We start from the raw sequence: 24,112 nt of genomic DNA, 5'->3' as shown, positions 1-24,112 counted from the left end.
CAACATCAGAAGGTCAGCAGTTGCCTCCAGTCCACACCTTCAGTAGGACCCCATTTCCTTAGGGAACAGATAGTCCTCCAAGATGATTCTTCTGTCGGCAGAGAATGTACATTCTTCAGGAATCTGGTTTCTCAACATTGTACTTTCAGGTTGGTGCTGCATTCCCCAGCCAAGAATGTGTCTTCACAGCCAAAGGCCTCTGCTTAATGTCCTTGCCCATCAGCGAAGCAGGGAAAGCGATGACCAAGGGGGTCTTCAATGCCAGTTCCTACCTGAGGAGGCTCCGTGAGCTCTGTGAGAGCCTCGGCAAGTTGGTGTCTGGGCTGGCTTTCAGTACTGGCTTGTCTCCCCCAGTGGAACTGTGTAAATGGAAATCAGACCACTGCCGAGCAGCTTGAAAAGATAGCTTTCCCTGAAGCAGTGGTGTGATTTCAGGTCTCCCTCCCACCCACCACTTCCCCACATCCCTCCCTTCTCCTCTGCCATCTCCAAGGGCTCATTCTGCCCCAGCTCTGCAGAGGAGAAACTCCTAAATGCAAACACGCAGCTCTGTCCACCTCTGCTGCTAGCCTTTGAGAAGGTTGTTTGATGGGAGTTAGCAGAAGGCTTCACCACAGTCCGTGAAAATTGGTACTCATGCACGCCTGCTTTTGCTCACACGCTGAAGCCCGCAGTGCCTGTAGTTAATGTAGTTTTGCACACAGCTAAGCTAAGCTTAAAGCCCACCAATGGAATTTAGTTGGTGTTCTTTAATGTTGGTAAATGCTAACATCGGCTAGCAGCATCTTTCTTCAGATCTCTGATGACACAAGTCTGCACAAATAAATTGGCATTATCTTCTGACCTAACCCATTGGCTCCAAAAGCTAGTTCACATGCTTCAGGGGACTGAGAAGAAGGACCAGAGGAGGAGGGACCAAATAGAAGAGTCATTTAATAATTTATCAGAATATCAATTCAGGTATCCAAAAACCTTGAATGCAATAATGTACCCTCCTACAGATGCAAGAAAAATCATCGGACACACAGCCAAAAGGGTATACTCTGGGAATTCTTCTCATAAACTTAATGGATTGCTCTAGGCAAGTGGTTCCCAAACCAAACTCATCTGCCAAATATCTTGGAAAGATTTTTTTTAATATCGATTCCCAGACCCCAATCACAAATGGATTAAATAAAGGGATGAGACCTGGAAACTGTATTCTGTATTTTTTTTTAGTCCAAGTTATCACAATGACTGGCCCTTGGTCACTCAACTCTTAATTAGCACATTTAGAGGCATAGATGAGTGACCCAGAGGCTGAGGTGTGCTGTTTCTGCAGGGAATGATATTTTCCTGTGGGCATAGTTGACTTAGAGTTGCTCTGAATTTCTCCTTTGAAAGCAGGATGGGGCCACTTTGTAAACCTGTGCTGGTTTAAAAGGATTCCAAAAAGTGAATAGTTATATAATCATGGGGTAGGTAAAGTAGCAAAAGTAGAAATCAAAAAGGTCAATAAATTTGACTGCCTAGAAGTTTTGAACTTTTATACATCAGAATACAATGCAAACAAACTGAATCAGTCAAAGAAAACTGGGAAAAATTTTGCAATATACATGCAAACAAAGGATCACTATCTTTAATAAATAAATAGTTTTTATATATCAATAGAAAAATGGGCAAAAGCCATGAACAGTCAGTTTACAAAAGAAGAAATGGCAAAGAGACAAATGAAAAAAAAATACTGTGCCTCAGTGTGAATTTTTTAAAAATACAAATTAATACAACATTGAAATCCCATTATCACCTCTCAGGTTGAGAAAGATATTTTAAAAGGTTAATATCCAGTGTTCTTAGGGGTATGAGGATATGGGTGCTCTCATACGTAGGTGATCAGAGCAAACTGATACAAGCTTTCTAGATAATATCAATATTATCAAAATGTGTATATTAGTCAGGATAGACGAGGTTATGCTCTGATAACAAAGAACCTCCAAATCTCCATGGCTTTCAATAAGAAAATGTATTTCTCTTTCACACTACTTGTCTGTCATGGCTCAGCTGTATCTCTCCACATCATCCTCATTCCAGTATGCAGATCAATAGAGCAGCCTCTCTCAACAACATTGTCAGTCTTCTGGCAGAGGGAAAAGAGACATGGCAAAATATGGACTGCTTACTAAAGCCTCTGCCCCAGAGGTTTTAACATGTCCACCCACATTGCATTGACCAAAGCCAATCATGTGATCACTCTAGTGTTCAACAGAGCAGGGACAAAATAATCTTCCTTCCCACAGAGAGGGGCACCAACTGGGTAGGAATCAGATTTGGTGAGGAATCATACACTGCATTCCCTTTGACCTAGTGTTTCCAACTTCCAGCACTTTATCCATCAGAAATAATCATGAAGTGCAAAAAGTTTATATAAATGAAGTCCTGCATCACATAATTTATAATGGCAAAAAATTACAAACAACATAAGTCCCCAAAGGAGGAGCCTAGTTAAATAAAGTTAAATAAATTTCTATGATTGAAGAACTTAATATTCAATAAGTGAAGAATATATAGGGCTTCCCTGGTGGCGCAGTGATTGTGAGTCCGCCTGCCAATGCAGGCGACGTGGGTTCGTGCCCTGGTCTGGGAAGATCCCACGTGCCGCGGAGCGGCTAGGCCCGTGGGCCATGGCCACTGAGCCTGCGCGTCTGGAGCCTGTGCTCCGCAATGGGAGAGGCCACAGCAGTGAGAGGCCCGCATACTGAAAAAAAAAAAAAAAAGACTATATAATAACAATAACATGGCAGCATGTTTAAGATGTTCACGGACTAAAAAGCTGATGAACAATGTGATCCCAATTATGTAAAAACTGAGAAATGTATATATGTATGTGTCAAAGAACTCAGTAAATATTTGTTGAATTAATAAACTAAAAAATAGTGGAAGGGTATCTACCAAAATGTTATCATATCTTAAGACACTTGGATTATGGGGGATTTTTCTTTTTCTTCTTTGTGTTTCTCTATATTTTTCCAATCAGCATATTTTACTTCCGTATTCAGGAAAAGATATTTTGTTTTCTAAAATTATTGCAATACATTTAAACAAAAACAAAAGGGGTGTGGTGGGAAGTGGGTATCTTCTTTGCAGGACACCACAGTAACAAGGCCTTCCTGTCTTTGAAAGGCTAGGATGGCCAAGAACCATAAAATAAGTGCCCTTTCCTGGGGTAGTCCTGTTTCATGCAGCCTGTAAATGATCTAGAAGCATCTAACAGACCACTGTGTTTCCATCTTTCCCTCTGTCTCTCTCTCTCTCTCTGTCTCTCTGGATATCAGCCACAACTATGTTCGAGGGTCCATTACACTTTTTATCATCAACTTGCACCGATCAAGAAAGAAAATTAAACTGGCCGGGACTCTCAGGGACAAGCTTGTGCACCAGTACCTACTGCAGCCCTATGGACAGGAGGGCCTGAAGTCCAAGTAAGTGCCGACCCGGAAGTAGCTTAGGAGCGAGCGCAGCAGGAGCTGGGTGTGTGGGGAGCTGGAGTGCCACTTTGCTGAGGGCACCAAGGCTGCTGCTAATTCACTCAGGGACTGCTTACTCCCTTTAGGACCCTGGTCAAGCCCCTCCCTGTCTCTAGGCTTAGAGTCCCCAACCATAAAGTCAAACGATGGACAAAATATATCTCAACAAGGACACTCTTGGATTCTGGACCGCAGGATTCTTCATTATGCAGGATGATCACATTTTAAGCTATTTAGAATCCTTGGTCCCTACCCACTAAATGCTAATAGCACCCCCAGTCATGTGACAACTAAAAACAGTTGTAGTTAAGAACCACATCCATTCCAGCTGTAACATTCTGTAGTGCTGTAACTCCCTGTTTGTCTCCATCTACAAACCTTGTGGGGCTTAAAGGAAGGAGCACTGAACAAAGGATCAGAAGTTCAGAGATCAGGAGTCAGTGCTAATGAATTAAAAATTTGGATTTAATTAAAAGATTTAATTTGGGGTTAATTTGGATTAATTTTTAATTTAATAAAAAATAAATGTAAATAAAACCCTGGAGAAATAAATAAAATCACTGTAAGAATAAAAAAAAGAGTCAGTTCTGCCCCTAACTTTATAGTTTTGGGCACATCACCTCTCTGGAATGCAGTTTCCTTATCTGAACATTAAGAGAGAAATTATATTCTGGGGGCTCTGTAGTCTCTTCAAACTCTGTAAGTGTATGATTCTGTGATACTCTACCTCCCTCAGTCTCTTCTAGAGACTTTGGCAACACAGAAAGTAGCTCTAGGCCACCGCATCCTGGAGGAAGCCCTCCCAGGAAGGGTATGGGATACTGTACAGACTGGGAGCGCTCCCATTCCTTTTTTAATGTTTACCAAGTTTAACAAAGCTATAAACTTGGAGCAGGTGGCTTGTGTTCCCACAGCTGCCCACAACTATTTGCGCTATAATTGTTTGCTGTTTCACAGCAACCTTGGTGGCTTGCATTTGGTTTCCAACTGTATGCAATGGGAACAAAACACAATCTGGGAAGTCACTTATTGAGCCTCTTTAGCCCACGCTAGATCTGTATTCAGTCTTGGTTCACATACTGGCTCTTTTTTCTGGCTATAAGTACATTGCTCCCACTTTTCTTTCCCCGCAGTCCTATCTATCCCAGCAGAACTCCCGTGAGCATTTTATCCCCTCTCTCCATTTCCCAGTAGTTCATGACTGGTGTGCTGACCTCCTGGTCTTCATTCTAGGCAGGAGACTCGGTTCTGGTTCACTAAGTAACCTGGGCAGATCCTTTCATCCTAAGCCCTAGGCCTCAGTTTTCTCATCTGCAAAATTCAAGAGCTGCTATATACTTGGTGAGGCCCCTCCCGGCTCTAAAATTCTCACCCTGGTCTGATCTTCTCAGGCCCGTATGTTTAAGTCTCCCACTGCCATTCAGTAGTGACTCACAAGGTCACGTCTGGCAGAGGGGCTGACTCCTCAACAGTGATTGTGACAGTTCAGGGTCCTCTAGAACCCAAGATATTAGGAGCTGAGCCTGCCCAATGTCAGGAAGACCACGTGTACCACGTGGAAGGAACCGACCAAATGCCTTAGTCTAACAGGCTGAGGTGTCAAATCCCAGCTCTACCACTTGCTGGCTGTGTCCTGAGGCAAGTTACATCATCTCTATGAGCCTCAGTTTCTTCAACTATAAAACTTCTCCTGTGAAGAGAAGTAAATGAAGTCATCTATGTAAAGTTCCTGATACCTAGTAAACGCTCAGTAAATGCCCATTGCCTTCCTCTTCCTCAACTCAGAACTCTAGCCAGTTGGGGACGAAGAGGGAAACAACTGCTCTAAGAATGTTCTTCAAAAGTGGCATCTTCTCAGACTTTTAAGATAATGTGTGGATAAGACATCTGTTAAGATTATGATAAAAAGACATAAGAACTGCATAAATGCAAAACCATGAAACATGCGGAAATGATGGTCCAGGGTGGCACCATTTTATGAGCTTGTTTCTCCATCAGCCAAGGGCACAGGCCTCTAACCCTGTTTACCCAACTCTGTGTCCCTGCCTCCAGGATCACAGCTCTGATGTTTGAACCTGGCCACACCTTGGCCCCTGTCCTGCTTATACGTGCTCTTTAGAGTGACTGAAGTGACTCTCACTGGCTTACGGATATGCCGCATTTCCAATTATGCTCTCGTGCATCTAACCTTGTCACCATCTTGGTGAGGAGCTATGTTCTGGCTTTGTTGACAACGTCAGAGAAGGACAGGGAAAAAGAGAATTTCATTCCACAGGGGTCCTGAAGAGGAATTTGGTAACACCCACTGAAATCAAATAGCAATGTTATGCAATTAGAAGAGGGAGCTGGAACCCGAAAGCCTGGATATGAATCCAGGCTACCATTACCTGTGTGACCTCAGCTCCCTTACCTGTCAAGTGGGGTTATTGTGAGAATCAAATTAGAGCATATGGGTGAAATGAAGCCTTCTACAAATGAAAATTTCACACATCCATGCATGCACATCCATATAGAAGTATAAATACAGACACACACATATGATTTTACATATATTGTATTAAAGAGAGTTTTGGATTAGAAGTCAACAGAACTGGATTCCAGCCCTATTCCTGCCAGTACTTCACTGTGGAACTCTGGGCCCTTCACTCACTTCTCCAAGCCTGTTCCTCTTCCTGTGAACTCCTACTAATTTAACACCTCTCTCGTTCTAGAGAGAACGTGCTGAGCCATCTCTGACTATAAGCTGCCGGACAGGGACTGCCGTGCACACGTTCAGGTGGTACATCCCACTCTCCTGCTCAGTAACTGCTCATAAGAGCAGGAGCCCTCCGTGGTTCTGGGATGGGGGTCTCACAGGAAGAGTGTGGTTTTGGTGCAGCAGACTCTGCAGGAAAGGATGAAAGGAAATGCTAGGAAGTGATTTCAGCCTTTGGTGTCTCCTTCTCTCTCTTATAAACCTCTGGGGCCAGATTCTATGTTCTGTGCCTGCTAATTCCTTGCTGTAGCCTGAAGCCGTGTCAGTTCAGAAGAGGATGGAAAGCTCTGGGAACCTGTAACTGCTTCTGTCTTTAGGGACCAGGAAGAGGCTATAAAGCAGATCAGTGTGCCATTCAAGCCACCAGTTGGGCCTTTTGGCCTGGGGTTTTAAGATTAGGGAGATACCAGCAAACTTTTTTGATGAGTAGAGAACATGGGGTAATTCTCCTTCTCTTAGAATTGCCATCAGGGTTGGAAATAGTTCAGATCTCTGAAAGGGTAGCTGCATGTGAACTTGGGGCTCAGGGATGTTAGGTATTGTACAGGATGCACCTTTGAGGCCACTCGTCAGGCATAGTCCAGACATCCAGGTCCACAGTGAAGGTTCCTGTTTCTGATATCAGTGAGTGAACCAGTTGTAAGACCCGCCACTCAAGTCTCAACTCTTTATGTAAGAGATGGTTCTCACTCTGGGAACCAGACAAAAGGTGGGTGCCCTATACCCTATGGGACAGAAGAAGGGAAACTTTTAGAAAACTGCAGTGTGTACCAGAGAAGGGTATTCTGTGTCTGGAATATATATTCTTCAAAGATGGCTGAAGAAAATAGGGAGATTTAATTTAGACAAGAAAAATAAGGTAAGTTGTGAGGACTTTCTTCAGATATTCAAAGGGCTGCTAAGTGAAAGAAAACAGATTTGGCCCAGGATCCTCTAAAATGACAGAAAAACAGGGACTACAATTTAAAAGAGAAAGATTTCACCACAAAACGAGCTCATTTTCCAAAGGCATGCCTGGCTTAACTGAGGACAGGACAGGCTTTCTCAGGAGGTAGACTATTAATCAAGGAATGAGTGGCCATGGCCACCTCAGAGGTGCTCTAAGATTCCTTACTCAGTGGGAGGTTGAGGTGAAAGATTACTGCTTCCCATCAAACTCTAAAATTCTATTAGTCTCTTCCATTTCCGTCCCCCCACACCCACTTCACTTTTGGAGCCTATTGTCTCTATGGTCACCAGAAAAGTAGCTTCTTCAAGCCACCAAAAAGACACACAAAGAAACTGGTGCTACAAGAGAAAGTGGTAGTTATACCAGGCTAGTTCTCTTCCAAAAAATCTCCAGCTGTAGGTCCCTCCCCTGTCATTTTCACTGCTTTCTCACCTTTCTGGGGGAAACACTAACCATTCACACCTAAGACAGTAATATTTCCCCTTCTAGGTAAATCTAAGAGCACCTTTGGGGCAGCTCTACCATCTACGAGAGAATCTGCCCAATGCCTCATGTGATCACAAATCAATGAACATTGTCCTTTAGGGAATCATCTCTACCCAAGACATAAATATCTCCAATGTCTTTCAGCAAACAGAAAAGCAACATAAAGTTGGGTCAAGCAAGGCAATTTACATCAAAAAACAGGAAGACTCACTTTGTAGGGGAAAGTCAAACCAGGAGCAGGTGTTTCACCAGATCCCAGCATTCTGCCCTATGTGTCATATTCAATTCCATTTGGAGAGAAAATGATCCAAAAATTGGAAAAGAAGGAAACAACTTTCATCACACTGGCTCTTCTATTCTGATGCACTGATGCTAAGAACCCTGGGGTGGAATAATGCTTTGAGGTGGTCTGGTTCACTCCCCTGCCCTCAGACAGTCTGTAGCTAGGACATCTGGACCAGAAGATGCTCTATATCTAAAGACCTCTAGGGAAGGAGTGCCGACAGTTTCAATCCTGTCTGAACATTTAATTTTATAGGAACACTGGGGCAGACCGTGCCTGTGGCTGGGACTTTATATATAATAAACAGCACCATGAAGCATTTTAGAGTTGAAGAAACTGAATTTTAGGGCACTAAGTGACTCATTCAAGAGTCACACAACTTGGGCTTCCCTGGTGGCGCAGTGGTTGAGAGTCTGCCTGCCGATGCAGGGGGCCACGGGTTCGTGCTCCGGTCCGGGAAGATCCCACATGCCGTGGAGCAGCTAGGCCCGTGGGCCATGGCCGCTGAGCCTGCGCGTCCAGAGCCTGTGCTCCGCAACGGGAGAGGCCACAACAGTGAGAGGCCCACATGCCGCAAAAAAAAAAAAAAGTCACACAACTATTAAGTGACAGATCTAGAAAGTACCTATCATCCAGTTCTCCTGACCCCGAGTCCACTGCACTTTCTTCAACACTGTGCTACCCTAAGAGTCCAGTAATGTAAAATTATAATGATATTGAAAAATATACATTATATATAGCCGAGCTCTGTCATGATACTGAGTTCATTTCATCTTAGGCTTAAGAATACAATGTATTATGTATTCATGATACATTATGAATATATTTGAAAAGTATTAGGTGACCCACCAGTTTTCTCTCCTTTAGGCTAACTCATCCCTTTTCCATTAACTTTTCTTCACAAGTCCTAATTTCAGATCCTCTGTAAAAGTTCTTCTTTGAGCTGCTTCTAAGAGTCCATTTCCCAATCACAGAATTTTAGGGAAATTTTCTCAGCAAAATCAGGGAATTCCCTTCTGTTTCTTCTATGCTCTTCTCAAACAAAATGATTATTAAATACCAGGAGTGCCTGTAAGTTGGTTTAACTTGAGGTCTCTAAAAATCAATCTCAGCATTTTATATTCTGACCCCATGCACACAGACACTGCCAGATCCCCTAAACCTAATGGAGCCCACCCTCAGAGGGAAAGATGCTGTCAGGGGAGGATTCCCAGGGAAACTGGAGAGTATGTATCTTTATCCATTCATCAACTTTGATTGAGATCCTGCTTTGTGCCAGACATAACTCTTCCTCTTCATCACTCTGACTTTCAGTGGCAATTAATCTGGCTAAATTCTTAATGAATTGTGGTCCCATAATTAATAAGAACTCGGGAAACACGAGTAGACAAATTAGGAAAAAAGTCTGAACATAAAGTTTAATGTGATGTTTCAGATCAGAATGTCTCTTGATTGCCAGGCCACGTCATCACCTGACCTTCAAGAGCTATTTAATAGGGATGTTTGGAGGGGAAAGGGATTCTGAGGTCTCTGCCCTCAAAAAGTTCATCTCTATTATTAGAAGCAAAAAAAACAAACAGGAAGCAGACTGTGGGTGGTGCCATGAGAGAGGTGCAGAATATTTCTGCTTTGGGGCTAATAGGTTTCATACTAAATGTTTAAATTTCTTATCTGTATGAGCCTCTCCTTCAGCTGCCATGTTTTAGCTGAAAGAATTTCAAGCCTCCTATGAACCAAGAATCTTATTGCCTGTTCTGTGAAGAAATGAACATCTTTTTCTTCTTTTTTCTACGTACTGCTTATTTTTTCCATCTCTCTGGGATATAACTTTTGCTTTGATTTCAGCCTCATTAAATCCTATATCAAAGGAAAACATTGGCATCTAACTGCATGCCTTTAGAGAGGTGTCATTTGATGTTAGCCAAACAGAGAGGTTCTGAAAATACTGACGTAACTCCCAGGTGCTAAGACTTTAAAAATATCTTCATGTCCCTGTTGGAACAGACCACATTATGATACTTCATCTCCAGATTCAGAGCTTGGCTAGTATGAAAAGTTCTGAGGTCTGAACTGGCCACCACCTGACCCACCACAGATATCGGGAAGCATCACATTTATTTTGGGACATGGACAGATCTGGTAAAAGGAGCTTTAGGAAAAACCTTAACCTTAAGAATTCTATACCAAGAATTCTCACTCAGAAACAAAACCTGAAGACCTGTCTTCTGGGACTGAAGGGGCCATTACTCCATATATCTCAGCAGATTCAAGACATCTAAGTGTTCAAGTTCTATACTGCTTATATTAGTTGGTACTTGGAGTTTTTGAACTCTGGTCGACCAGATGTACTCCCTGCAGGTTTCCATTATCCTCACTTGTCTGGGATCATTTAAATTAGTTTCTTCTTAAAATAAACCACTCTATAAAAGTTCTGAAATTATTAAAAGATGACTTTATAGAGGAAAATTTTGGAAGTACTCTTAGAGATCAAGAAGTTTCTTCTATAACATCCCTGACAAAAAGCCCGTCAGCTTCTGTTTGATAAGACTCTTCATCTCATGAGTTGGCCCACTTTAGGACTAGACAGGTCTTATTGCAGGAAAGATCCTCCTTACTTGTGGCCAAAGGGTGTTTCCTTCCCATTTCTATCCTTGCTTTAGAAAAATTAAGCAGAGTAAATCTATACCATCCTTGTAACAATTTTCCAATATGTGTTCCCTTAGAGTTCTAGCCTCCAATCTAAACACGCTCAGCTTCTTCAGCCATTCCTCAAATAGCAGGTTCCCTGATCACTCACCGTCTGTTCACCTTGGAGTCCATTGAGTTATATAAACTTATCTCATATGATTAACTGTTCAATTTTCTTACCTCAGACAAGCTTAGTTGTGGAGGTCTGAGAAGGAGTAGGAAATGGGAACATTTTGTTATTACAATTTACCTCACCAACACAGAGCAGTAATATTTTAAAATCTTTTCCAACTTCATAATGAATAACAGTATTATTATGTTAAGTTGTATTCTTTAAGTATTAGTGAGGTTGAAATTTTTGCATCTATTAGCATTTTATTGCTTTTGTGAATTTTCTACATCCCCTCTGTTTATTTTTCTATTGGGCTGTTATCCACTTTATTAATGATTTGTAAGTTTTTTCTAATATAAGGCAATTTCCCCTTTGCTACCTATCATATGTGTTGAAATATTTTCCTCGGCGTTTTATTTGCTATTTTTCCAACTATTTCATTTTTAGGGTGTTATCTTGACATACAGAAGTGTTCCCTTTTTATACAGTTAAATCTACCTTTTGCTTTGTGGTTCCTTCTTTCCATTTATATGGTTATCTACTTATATTCCTGAAATCAGATAAATATACATCTTTATTTTCTTCTAGTTTCTTTTTTGTTTCATTTGTTATATTCATTACTTTAATGCGTTTGGAATTTGCTTTGATGTTCTGTAAGAGCTAAGGAACATCAATAGTGCTTTTTAAGCTGAGAGTGTGTGAGGAAACCTGTTAACCTCTGCAGGGCTTCAGGTGCCAGTTTTAAAATGTCAGAAAAAAAGATGATGGAGACCTCTTTTTCCTGGAGGTAAAGGCCCTGCTGTTGCACATGTAACCACATCACCTGCAGGCCTTTTGAAAGGCCACTCAGAGCCCCTCAGAGGGACAGAGGAGATGCAGAGGCTGGGAGCAAGGAGAGGCAAGAGAGATGCCTGGGATTGGGGAGATTTACGAAATGGTTGAAGGTGAACAGGAAGGTGGTACTTCTAACCAGCAAAGTTCAAGTTAGTGTTCCAGTTCAGAAAGTCTGAAATAGATGCTGTGAAAGTATAAATATATATGACTATATGTATTTATAAGAATTCTTATACTTAAGGCTCAGAGTCAGTCTGTAGAAAAAATAAGGAGAAGTAAAAGTGTAGAGAAATAAGCCTTCCAATTTTTACTCAATGTACGCTTACTCAACAAGACTTAGAGGAGTTTGGATTCTTTTCACCCTTGTGCTCATTTGAGGGTTTTTGGTGGCTCCTAAAGAGATAGTAGCTATAAGCAATGCATACAGCATTATCTAAGTAACTAATTATATACATATCTGGAAAATATAGTGAGGGTACTGAATGATATATTTAACCCCCTTAGTGCCTTCTGCCTGAAGAGAGCTTGAACTGCTCTTTGTGGGGAGCTCTCTGTGACACAGCCCAAGACCTGAGAGGAATCTAAATGACTTTAGCGACCTTGCTTTTCAAGAAAAGCACACTTTTCCTTCTCAGTGCTAAAGAAATACAGAGTTTTTTATCTGTGCAGATGCTCCATTGGATTTGGTTCTGAATTCCTGCTGTGAAGTGCCACGCACACACTTCCCTGGTACATATTGAGGAGCTCATCCATCTCACCAGAGTACTCACTACAGGGAAAACATTAAATGCAGCAGTTCTGCAGAAATAGCAGTGCTCACTCTACACTATTCAACAAAAAATTTGCCTTTGAAAAGTTCACGGTTTTTTTAGTTTAAAAAACGTGGCCTCTTACATGGTACTCCAAAAGAGTAAGAAAAGACCTGTTTATTCAAAAGAAATTTAGAACGTAATGGTTAGAAAACTATTTGATCCCCGACCCCTGCCCCAGCTACCAACATACTCCCACTCTTTCGTCATCAGCTCCGTGTTGATCAACCATGGCTGAACTTTGAATTACCTGGGGGCCTTTAAAAGCCCCAGTGCCCAAGCCGCACCCCAGACCAATTAAATCAGTCTCTGGACTGGGACCCAGAAACCAGTATTTTTTAAAGCTCCCCAGGTGATTCAAATATGTGGCCAAAGTTGAGAACTATTGTCCCTCTAGAAAATGCTGGAACAAGATTCCAGCTGATTTGCATCTCTGATTTCACCCAGATTCTATTCTTCATTCAGGCACTAAGCCATTTTGCCAAAGGTGCGAACATGCCAGGAGCCCCTGGGAGTTCTCTATGACTAAGTGGAAAGATGTGTACGGTTCCCAAAGGTTTTACTGTTTGTTTTGTTTTAACTCCCAGATTAGTAATGTACAGATCTCTGTGCAGATTAGAGGATTATAAAATGCTTTTATATTTTACAGTGACTTGACATCTTAAACCAAGATGTTTAGGAATCCAGCATTTTCACTGTTACTTTCTGAGAGATTTCATTTGCTCTCAGCTCTAGAATACATTTTCTTCCAGATCGCTCGCAGCAGCTGGAATCTCTCTGCATAGCTGTCCATCAATACTGTGGTGTCCCCACCCCAGCTCCACTCACTTGGGGACCCTCGTTGCAAGCAGAGATTTCCGTTCTGTTCCAGGTGACCCAGATGAAATCCTGGTAAATGAGCACTTTAGAGTAAAGCTAACACGTTTCTGCGCAGTTGATTCTAAACTGAGGGGCAGGGAAGCAGAATACATAGGCAGTTCTGGTGGGCAGAGAAGAAATTATCCTTGTCTTCTCCTTTCTCCACATCCTCCAGAGGCTGTGGTTTAGGTGATGGACAAACATAAGCCTCAGGGAACTGAAAAGTCCTAATCCACCTCATCCCTATAGCAGGTCCAGGGCCTTGAATCAGTATTTCTTTGGCTGCCAAGCATCGGGAACCCACAACAGGATGTGGTTCATTCAGACAAGGGGTTGGAGCTCCAAGCTGTGGACCAGCTGCCAAACACCAGCAGTCGCTTGACAGCCTATCCTCCTCCCCACTCACCTTCTCTAGAACAACTCAGAGTCACCACACTCTTTGCACTCTGACATCTGTGGACCCTGGAGCAGAAACTGTGCCACCGGGACATCTTATTTTTCCCTTTTGAGGGTACACCAGTGCACCTGATGCTATAGGAACACTGTCAAAATCTGATCACACTGAGCTATTTATCCCTTTGGTTTAACATATTTGAATAGGTTTCCAGGAAGCCGTGACCTTACAGTAATGGAACTCATTTTGGGCATGACTAATGGTCTCTATTTCATACCCTCACATATGGAAAACCTGTCTGTGCACACACACGTCTGCCCTTTTACCTGACTCTCTTGATCTCACCTGCAGACTGCCTGTAATAAAGAGAATGCTTCTGATCCTCTACTGCCCCTTCCAGCTCCACACAATTAGGACTGGGGAAACCTGGTCCCTCCCCACACAGGATACTTTAAGACAAGACCGACCACAGAGGGTAAATATAGGAGGATGCATGCATAAGGAAGGGAGAGTTGAATTCTAACCTGGGAATCTGGGAAATCCTCAGGGCTGAGGACCATTGAGCAGGAGCTGTAAGGATGAGCCATACATCTAGGAAATGCTGGAGGGAAGGCTAGTCCAGGCAATGGAATGAGCTTACTAAAGGTTTAGAAGTACGAAAGTTCAAGGGCCATTTTGTTTGGGGCCAAAGCATATCGTCTCACATGACTGGAATAGAGGATGCTTTATGAGGTGAGGGGAGAGGCCATAAAAATATATTAGTGCCAGAATGCAGAAGGCCTTGAAATCCAGGCCATGAAGTTTGATTTTCTTTCTCTCTCTCCCCTTGTGTAATGTGTTAATTATAGTGCCTCTGACCACACATTTGCATATTTCTGTGTTTTCTATCATAGTGGGTAAGGATTACATCTGTTATAATTGAATTTGTACAACACAAAGAACAGTAGGACTATGAATAATGCCCCTTTCATACCATTTGTGAATGTCGGTGATCATGGCACCAAGTCTTTACAATGGGAGGGGACAGGGTTAACCACATGGTAAAGTCTCCATGATTTTAATAGCTGGTTCCTATTGTGGTTTGAGTGTGATATGCCTATGACATGGAGCTTTGAGATGGTCACAGAATCAAACTGTCTTCCCAGAGTGCCCCCAGATGACTGCCTCCTCTGTTGGAAGTTAACAATATCAGTGTAAATCCAGGTTCCTTAGCTGGGCTCTCACCTTGTTTGCCAAGTGTGCTGTTATTTTAAACCACTAGAAGCAGATGGTGGGATCCCATGATGGCATAAACCATTATTACACAGACTTGGACAGAACACAGATCAAATCATGACCCCCAAACCTAACTGCAAACAGGAAAAGCTTACATCCCTAACAACTTGCCTAAAAATCCCCAGCTCTGCTTGCATAAAGGAGTCCTAGTTCAGTGATACAGAAGCTAGATTGAAACTCCTCATTATTTCAATATGCTCTCAAAGAACAGGACATAGGGCAAATGATCTTATCAGCCTCAAATTGTCTAAGTGGCCAGGAACTTCATATATAATGCGGGCTTTTCAAGGGGTAAGGGGAAAAGGAAGCGTTCACCTCCATTTTTCACTTTGTCTCCTCTCTTTAACAACAGCAGAGTAAGGGACTGGAGTGTCCAACCAACCACATGAGAACCCTTGGAGAGGCTGACTGAGTGGAACCCGACAAGCATTAATGTGAACTACTATCATGCGCAAGAAGGCACTGAACCACGTGCCACTGAAAATTTAGAAATGAGAACAATTAGCCTAGCAGGAGAACAATCCCCTAACACATAGGAGAAAGCTTCAGGACACGCTTGGGAGGAAGTAATCCTCCCAATGACCCCTCAGGAGTAGGAGCTCCCCTGAGAGGGTCATGAGCATCCTACAGCTTTTGCTTCAGCTGGGCAAGTGGGGACTAGCCTGCTGCGGCCACCTCCGAGCGGCCCTCCTCAGCGGGTAGCATCACTCACGGCCATTTCAAAGGAACCTCCTCTCTAAGCTACTCCAGATGCACAGCTTCTCCCGGAGCAGGGAAATTGAGCGAGGTCCCTCCGTCCTCAAACCCGGCCGGCCTCCCTCCCGGCTCTAACCTGCCCCTGAGCTGGAGAAGGGCAGGGCAGCTGCACACACCAGCTTCCTAACTCAGCGAGGGGCCTCCACGGGCAACTGGGCCTCGGGGGCCTGTAAAGCGCACACAGGTGCGGCTGGCGGGAGGGCGGGGCGCCGGGACCCAGGCAGGAGAGCCAGGCGCTGAGTCGCGCGTTGCCGCCAGCCCCGCACCTGCGCCCCCCTTCCCTGCACGCCAGCCGGGAAGCCGCACCCCCGGCAGGAATCGCAGCCCGGCCTCGGACGGTTCCTTAATATTAGCCACATTGCGGGGGCGCGGCGGTGCCGAGTGCACCGCAACGAAGTTTTTGTCGGGACTGGAGTGATCCTGCGGTTTGTTGCTCCAGGAGGCCAAGGGCCGCGCACGTCTCCGGGCCTTGCCGGGACCGGAGAGCAGGCTGGAGGGGCAGAGGCAGGGGCTCCGCTTCGGGGGAGCCGGCGCGCGGGCTCTCAGCACCGTTGTGAAGAGCAAGGGGGACCTCTAGTGGCGCGCGGGGAAGCACGCTGGCACCAGAGTCGAAGCCAGGAGGTTGTGCGGGTTATTGAGCAGCAAAGGGAGCTGATACCCTCCCCGCCCCACACTCCTCAGATTATTATACCTTCTCCCTTCTCTCCTCCTTCCTCCCTCCCTTCTGCTCCCCACTCCTGCTTTCCCTCCCTCCCTCCCTCTCTCTCATTTAACAATCCAGAAACCCAGACCAGAGCCAACTGTGACATTTCTAGGTCTGCACACGTCATGCTCAGATGTGGACTCTAACTCAAGTCTCTGTCCTCCCACCACAGTGTCTTTTCCTTCCAGATTGTAGTTCGTCTACCCATGTATTTATATCCCATCCTTCTTTTACTGAGCACCTGCTATATGTGGGTTAGTGGACAGGAGAGCACGAGATGAGCAGGGCAGACACATGGTCTTCCTGACTAGGGGAGGGACTGACAAGCAGTCAGCGATCCCAGTGCTGTGACAAGTGCAGAGACAGGAGAAGTACTGGGTGATAGGGAGTGCTTTGCGGGCACCTGACCTGAAGGACAGGTAGGAGTTAGCAGGGCAAAGGAGGCTGGAAGCAGGGATGGAATACGGAGAAGCTTCCAGGAAGAGTGACAACATGTACAAAAACCCTGAGAGTAGAGAGATTGTGACTGGAACACAGAACGCAAGGAGGTGGGAGGTGGTGGGGAGCAGCAATGGGCAGCAGCTACAGGGGCCTCTACGGGCTGCAGACGGAGGTAAATGGCCTCGCTCATGGGGTCTTGTAAGGACTTTGGAGAATGTTCTAGGATCAGCAGGAAGCTACTGAGCATTTAGACAGGTGAATGTCATGATCAGATTTCTACCTGTGCAGGATCACTCTGAATTTGGCATTAAACTCTGCTTCAGGCTAGCTATTAGGCTGTGGGCAGCCAACCTGAAAAATGTGGGAGCCAGAAAGAATCTTAGGGTTCATCTAGTCTGTCATACAAATGGAGAAACCCAAGCTCACAGAAGGCAAATCACTTTCTCAAAGTGGCTGAGGTGGAACTAGTTATCTCTAAGTCCCATTCAAGGCCCTAAATATGCCAGCAGAAACCAGACACTAGCTCCCCAGGCTGCTCCCGATAATACGCAGGCTTCCCTTGCCTCTGCTCCCACAAAAGACCAGCCTGAGTCAGGCCAGAGACCAGCAAAGTTTCTTCAAGACTGGCAAAGAACATGCTCACTAGACTTGCTTCCCTGAGACCTCAGAACAGCTGAAAGCTTGCTTCAGTATCCATGGCTAGCAAGAACCATAAAATAAGCCATGAAGACCAGAGATTGTAGACAGGTGGGGGGGGAAGGAGGGTGACCCAGCCAAGGGGATCCCACAGAGACCTGGGAAGCAGAGGGCTTGACTCCAAATTGAGACAATGAATCCCATTTCAAATAGCATGCAAAGAAACCAAGTTTAGGAACAAAGCAATTCAGACTTTGAAAAAACAGATGGTGATAAAAACTCAGTTGTCCTAATATTTGGATAATTTAAAAGCCCTCAGCAACTAGGGAATTAAGAGAAATAGCTCAACATAGACTGGATCATTTAGCATTTGGTTTGAAATGTCACAGGCCAGGAAGGAGGTCCCAGAATGTGATGAAAATATGATAAGAAAGGTTTTCAAAGAAAGAAACATGATCCTAGTGAGTGCCATCTGGAATTGGGGAACAACACGAAATAGTAGAAACAGGTATCAGGAGGCCTGAATCCAAGACAGAGCTTAGCCACCTATTAGCTATGTGACCTTGCCCAGGCCACCTAACCTCTCTGACCTCATCTCAATAGTGAAGTTACAAAAATAATAATAATAATACTTGCCTATGTACCTCACAGGGCTCTTTTAGCAGTCACAAGGGAGGCCAAATAGGACTATGGTGAAGGGCTGCAGGGCAAATCTCAGCTCTACCTCTTACCAGCTATGTGACTTAGGTGAATCTTAGACCCCTCTAAACTTTGATGTCTTCACCTGTAGGGATGCTAACACCTGCCTCAGTTGGTAGTTGTGAGGACTAAATGTGATAGAATAAATCACAGCATCCTGCCTTTTGCATAGACAGTGCTCAGTAATCAGTGATTTTTTATCATTAACATATGTTTGTAAACTTACAAGTTGTTCAGTGCATAAGAGTGGAAGATAATTGTAATATTTAGTGTGATATGACTTAACTGGGTAATAGGATAAATATTAAAATAAAAATGTTAAGCAGGAAAATTAGAATGGAGGTGGTAAAGCACACTGTCCATCGTTACAGTGACGGAACTTTGTAAATAAGGTTGTATGAGGACTTAAGGTCTCACAAAATTAACTCAAGTTGGCTTAGCTAAGAGGTGGCCATATAGATCTTTTTTAAGGATGAAAAAACGCTATCAATGATCAACGGCCACGTGTCCAGTTGGGATAAGCTATCTAGTGAGTGACTGTGAGAATCAGCGATAATTCAGGTCTTATCTAACATCTCCAGGGCCACTGAGAGCAAGAGTAATTGGTACATTAATGAAATATGTAAAGACGCTCAGCAAACCTCCAGGGAGCCTCTTTAGAGCTGGAGAAACTCAGTCCAGGAATACCAGAAATAATGTGAAAGAGCCTCAAAAGTCCATTCACTTGTTCAGAAAACATTCCATCCCAATTCTATGCCACTTGGTTCGGCACCGAGTATTTAGGGGTGAAAGGCACTGTGCCCTTCCTCATCAAGCTCACAGCCCAGCGAGGGGCAGAGTGGGTAAGTCCCTGCAATTCAGTGAGGTGGTTATAAGCTTTGGGTACACGAGAGTGCAGAGTTGGGGCTCCTAACCCAGGGGTCAAAGAAGGTTCCCCAGAGGGGGCAACACGAGAGCAGGCTCGGCAGGGCCCCAGGGCAGTTAGTCCCGCAGAGGAGGAGGAGGGAGCGCCACACACAACAACCCAAAGTGGAACTGCAAGCCATTTAATCTGGCCACGCTGGGCCAAAGGTACGCTCAGGTTCCCAGGTTCCTCTGTAATGGCAACAAACGTCATAGCCCTCCCACACTAGTACTTGTCCCTTTAAGAACCTCTTGCTTGAAAAAAGCACATGATGCCCCCTTCCTCCCAAGAAATCTATTAGGAATTTTATAGCAGTTTTAAATGAACTTGTGTCTTATTAATCCCAAGTGTCTACAGGCATTCACATTTGAAAAATATTTACTTTTTTTTTTTTAATGAACTGGTATATTTTATTCCCACCAGGATCTACTGACATTTTCATTTCAGAAAGATCTACCTCATTTATGGGCAAAATTTAACTGTTTTTCATTGGGAACAACCTGTTCATGCGTATATATACTGATGATGTCCTTACAATGACTGCCTACTCAGCCCAAGCCCACCCCCAGAGGTCTGTGATCCACGGGTAGCGCTGCAGGAAGGGGCACTGGCAGCATCTGAGACTGGGGAGGTGGCCGGAGCTTGGTTTCATCGTCTGGATTAAGGTGGAAGGGATGGCGTTGTTGGAGAGTTTGAAGCAGGGACAGCAGCAGATGGCTCTGTCAGCAATGTGGCCAGCACAAGAGAGGTAGGCAAGGCCAGGGGCAAGGAGATAGATCACAGGAAAAACTCTGAACTAAAATAATAGCAGTGAAGGGAGAGAAAGAAGCAGATCTGAAAAATATTTAAAGGTAGATAGAATTGGTTGGATTTAGCGACTCCATACCTGGGACCTGAGGGAGAAGACCCAGATGACCACAGCTTTCTGGCTTAGGTAATCTTATAGAGGGTGGTACTAGCCCAAAGATAAGAAGGCAGAGAAAAGGACAGAGTTTGAGGAGAAGATCTTGACTTTGGACACGTGACTATAAAGTTCCTGTGGAACAGCCAAGTGGAGATATAAGTTAGAAGAAGGATTCAGCCTTGAGATGCAGGTTTGGGAAGCATCGACATGCAGATAGCAATTAAAGTCCTGGGTGTTGGTAACAGCACCCAGCTGGAGTATGTAGTGTGGGAAGCAAAGAGGTCCCAGGACCAAGCACCAGCAACCCCAGCATCTGAGAGGCAGCTATAAGGGAACAGTCCCCCAAAAAGGAAACAACATGCAGAAATGAAGGAGGAAAATGGAGGGAAAGAGAGAGAGAGACAGAGAGAGAGAGAGAGGGAAAGAGAGAGAGAGAACGCTACCATGGGAGCCAAGGGAAGAGAGGGCTTTAGGAAAGGAGTCATGAAACTCGTCAGTGCCACAGTACAAGGACCAAGAAGTTTACCTACCCAGAATGACAATGAAAAGAGTAACAAAAAAAAACACCATCTCCCACTTACATGGCTCACTATGCTTTCAAAGCACTTTCACATTTTTTATTTCATTTCATTCGTACTACATCCTATATAGCCTATATTCTCACAGATGCAAAACTGAGGGAAGTGAGGTAAAGAGACTTGCCAGAGCCGTCTAGGAAGTTAGTGGCCGGCTCCTGGAATTAGAGACCAGTCCACAATCTTGATCATGCTCCCTGGTTCCAACCATACCTGAGTCAGCTTTTTAACCAACCAATAAGGAAATCAGAATGGAGCCTGTTGCAGAATAACTACTCGTTATTAGTATGGAAATGAAAAGGCTTGCTTCTCACACTTTGTTTTGACTTCCTAGAACCCAGAGATGGCAATACTCTGGGATCATCTGAATCTAAGGGGGTGTTGCCTAACTCCTCGGGGCGGGGGGGCTTGCACCTAACTCCATATATAGGAGGGACCACTGAAGGTTTTCAAGTGATAGCAATTTGAGTATGCTTTGGAAAGATTAATTAGTATTATTGAACTAGTATTTGATAGTGCATATGTCTGGTTGTTGGATATTCACACAACCTAGAACCAAATAATAAAATATACTGTGAAGACCTGTCCTGGCTTTTTTTGCACCTGAACCCCCTCTCCTCACCCTGCCCTCCGCTCCAATGAGTATGCTGTATTCACCAGAGAGGGTCACAGAAGGTTCTTGCATGTTTGGTGAGGTCAACATTGACCTTTAGATCTCAATTCTCACACCTCCACATCTTCCAGAGGCAGGCCTGGCTCTCCACCCAGGAGCCCCCTGCTTGTTCATTCATTCCTCAGTCATACCAACAAGAGAGGGGGGCTGCCCCCTGGCCTGTCAGATCTGGACTGGGCCCAAACTGGTCCACGTCGGGCCGGGTCTGGAGCTGTCTCTGTGCCCAGCTCTCCCCTGGGAGCAATTTACATTGCACTTATCTCTGGGGGTTCATGGCTCTACTGAGCAAGGGGTCTGATGATCTCTCTCTAAACCTATCATTCATAGCACAGAAGGAACACTAAACCAAGACCTCTTTATCAATTTCTAACAGTTTATTCTCTTCACAGCTCAGATGATACCACTACAATGTTATCACACTGGAGGCTGGGCAAGGCCCAGAAATAGCCATCACTGTAATGCTGATTTTCCAAAGTGACTTACAGCCTTATTTCCAGCTAGTGGCCTGGTTCTGGCCTTTTCTGTTGACCCATAAAACTGAGCTTCAGTGGGTACTTGGCTGTCCGAGTCACTCCCCCGTCAGAAACAGCTGGGAGACTGTCTGGATTCTGTACCACAGGCCTAGGATGGGTGATGAGCTGTTCCCCTTTGCTCTCTAAGTCCTTCTCAGGGCTGAAAGTGACTGATACACAGGAAGGATAAAAGCAAGCAACGCAGGTGAACTGAGATCACAAATGCCTGCTTTATCACCTACTTCTTTTTGTCTCTAAAATGTAAACATTCATTAAATATTAGATATGGAAACTCATGCTCAGATTAGAGAAAGGAAGGTTGTTACATAAGTCTCTGTCCTCCTCCAGAACTGCCCTAGACAAGTGACACAATGTCAGTTCTCTCATCTCTCAAATAAACTAATGAAAGATGCCAGTTAAATAGGAATTTCTGAAGCCACCTTAGGCCTATGCATCATTCCACACTTTAGGTGGAAAAGAGTCAAACTGAGCTGCTATTATGATTTAAAGACAAAAAAAATAGACATGAGACACTTTTCAGCTTCTGCCTCAGAGACATTTAACTTGTCAAAATAAATGATATGTCTCTGGAACTAGACTACCTGTGTTCAAATCCTGGCTCCCAGGACTACAAGCTGTATAGCCTTGGGCAAGTCATCTAAGTACTTACTCTAGGTAGAACGGGGCAAGGACAGTTTCTTCCTCAGAGCATTGCTGGGATGTTCGAGTGTGTTATCAAAGCACCCAGCTGAGAGCCTGGGCAGAGTAAGTATCAGTCAGTGATAGCCAGCCGGGCACGGTCAGCAGACGGGGGCAATGTGAGGCTGCCCAGGCTTTGCTGCGATGGCTTCCTTTCAAGGCAATAACGAGTCCCATGCTGTTTTTCCTCACTGTAGGTCAGTGCAGCTGAACGGCCAGCCCTTAGTGATGGTGGACGATGGGACCCTCCCAGAACTGAAGCCCCGCCCCCTGCAGGCCGGCCGGACATTGGTCATCCCTCCAGTCACCATGGGCTTTTATGTGGTCAAGAATGTCAACGCTTTGGCCTGCCGCTACCGATAAACCCCCTCACACTCACAAGTCGCCAGCAGGCCTGCTGGACTGCTTTCCACTCTTCTGCCCTAATGGTATCAGTATTTTTCAGGCATCTTCTGAGCAACAAACCAGTCTCTGCCGCCCCATCCTGCTGGAATCAACACTAACTTGCTCTCCAAAGAGACAAATACCCTAGCATGAGCTTAGCCTAGGTAGGTCACTTCTACCCCAAAGGAAAATGTAGGCCTCTAAGCACGAAGGTATGTGTGTAGAGCTGTACGCACCCTTGTACATGCACCGTGAGGACAAGCTGACAGTGCACTTCCAGGACAAATGAAATAACTCCCCACAATCCTGGTCACGTAGCAAAATAACTGCAGACCTTAGCCTGTGGCTGCTGCCCTCGGCAGAAGATGAGGAAGGAAAAAAACCCGGTGGACATTTGAGAGCCCAGTCCCCCCTAACTCCTTTCCTTTGTTTGTTCCCTGCTGTTGCCCTGGGTTTCGTATCACCTCTCCTCCCATAGGGGAGCAAGTGGGTGAGTCAGTGCTGGCCTGCTGGGCGAGCTGTTAATGTAATTTCCTGGCTCATGTATGAGTGTGTGCATCTGGGTTTCTGACAGTGGCATCAATCACTAGCTATTCCTCTGGGAAGCGGGTGCTTCAAAAGTAAAATTGCAGTCATACTCCAGATTTTGTAAGAAGGTTCTATTCCTCTGTGAATCCAGATTCCCCCAGGGTTGGAATGGAAGTCAGGTAACAGTGTTCACTGAGTGGACAGCAATGTATTTGGCAGCACAAAAAGCAGTCGTCATCTGTCATGTGGCTGCGAGGGAGAGAGTTTTAGTACAAAGAGAAAGCACACCCAACCACCAAACACAGACACACACGCAAACACACACACACGTGTCCCTCGGCTGAACAAAGCAAATAATTAGACCTACCTCAATTCTGAGAGAATATTAAGGGCTTGATAGGGTAAGTCCTTAATGGTTTGGTTGACCAAAACCATTTTAAAACAAGGGATAAATCAAAGCTCATCACAACTGTAAGACACACCTGAATCTAACCTTTCTGCTTCCTCCCCAGCATCTGAGTGCTCTCAATGTCTTGTACTAGGCAGAAATCTAACGTGCTCATGAAAGATGACCAGGTCCATGCTCTCCCAGACCAGCTTATCTGAGCATAGAACTAAGCTTTCAGTTCGCCGCGTTGGGGAAGGGGGATCTGGAGACTGAGGTCTGATGGGGAAACTGTGGAATGGGAGGTGGGAGGCCCCCGAGTTGGGCAGGGGGGAGTGGAGTAGTGTAAAGTTCACGATGAGGACCT

At 44.7% G+C, this 24,112-nt stretch overlaps 1 protein-coding gene across 3 annotated transcripts in view; it reads left to right on the top strand.

The window, feature by feature from the left end:
- HPSE2 (heparanase 2 (inactive)) overlaps positions 1–23,469 on the top strand; it is a 573,943-nt gene extending 550,474 nt beyond the window's left edge. For all 3 annotated transcript variants that reach the window (XM_029201275.1, XM_029201274.1, XM_029201273.1), the window contains 2 exons: positions 3,312–3,458; positions 22,646–23,469. In XM_029201275.1, the coding sequence (XP_029057108.1) occupies positions 3,312–3,458; positions 22,646–22,811 (313 nt within the window). In that variant the 3' untranslated portion in view covers positions 22,812–23,469. The remainder of the gene's footprint in view (positions 1–3,311; positions 3,459–22,645) is intronic.
- The last annotated feature ends 643 nt before the right edge of the window (positions 23,470–24,112 follow it).

The sequence above is a fragment of the Monodon monoceros genome, unplaced genomic scaffold (assembly GCF_005190385.1).
Source record: "Monodon monoceros isolate NGI ecotype Baffin Bay Population unplaced genomic scaffold, NGI_Narwhal_1 Super_Scaffold_4, whole genome shotgun sequence".
In the NCBI taxonomy this organism is placed as follows: domain Eukaryota; kingdom Metazoa; phylum Chordata; class Mammalia; order Artiodactyla; family Monodontidae; genus Monodon; species Monodon monoceros.
This window is presented reverse-complemented; position numbering and strand designations above follow the sequence as displayed.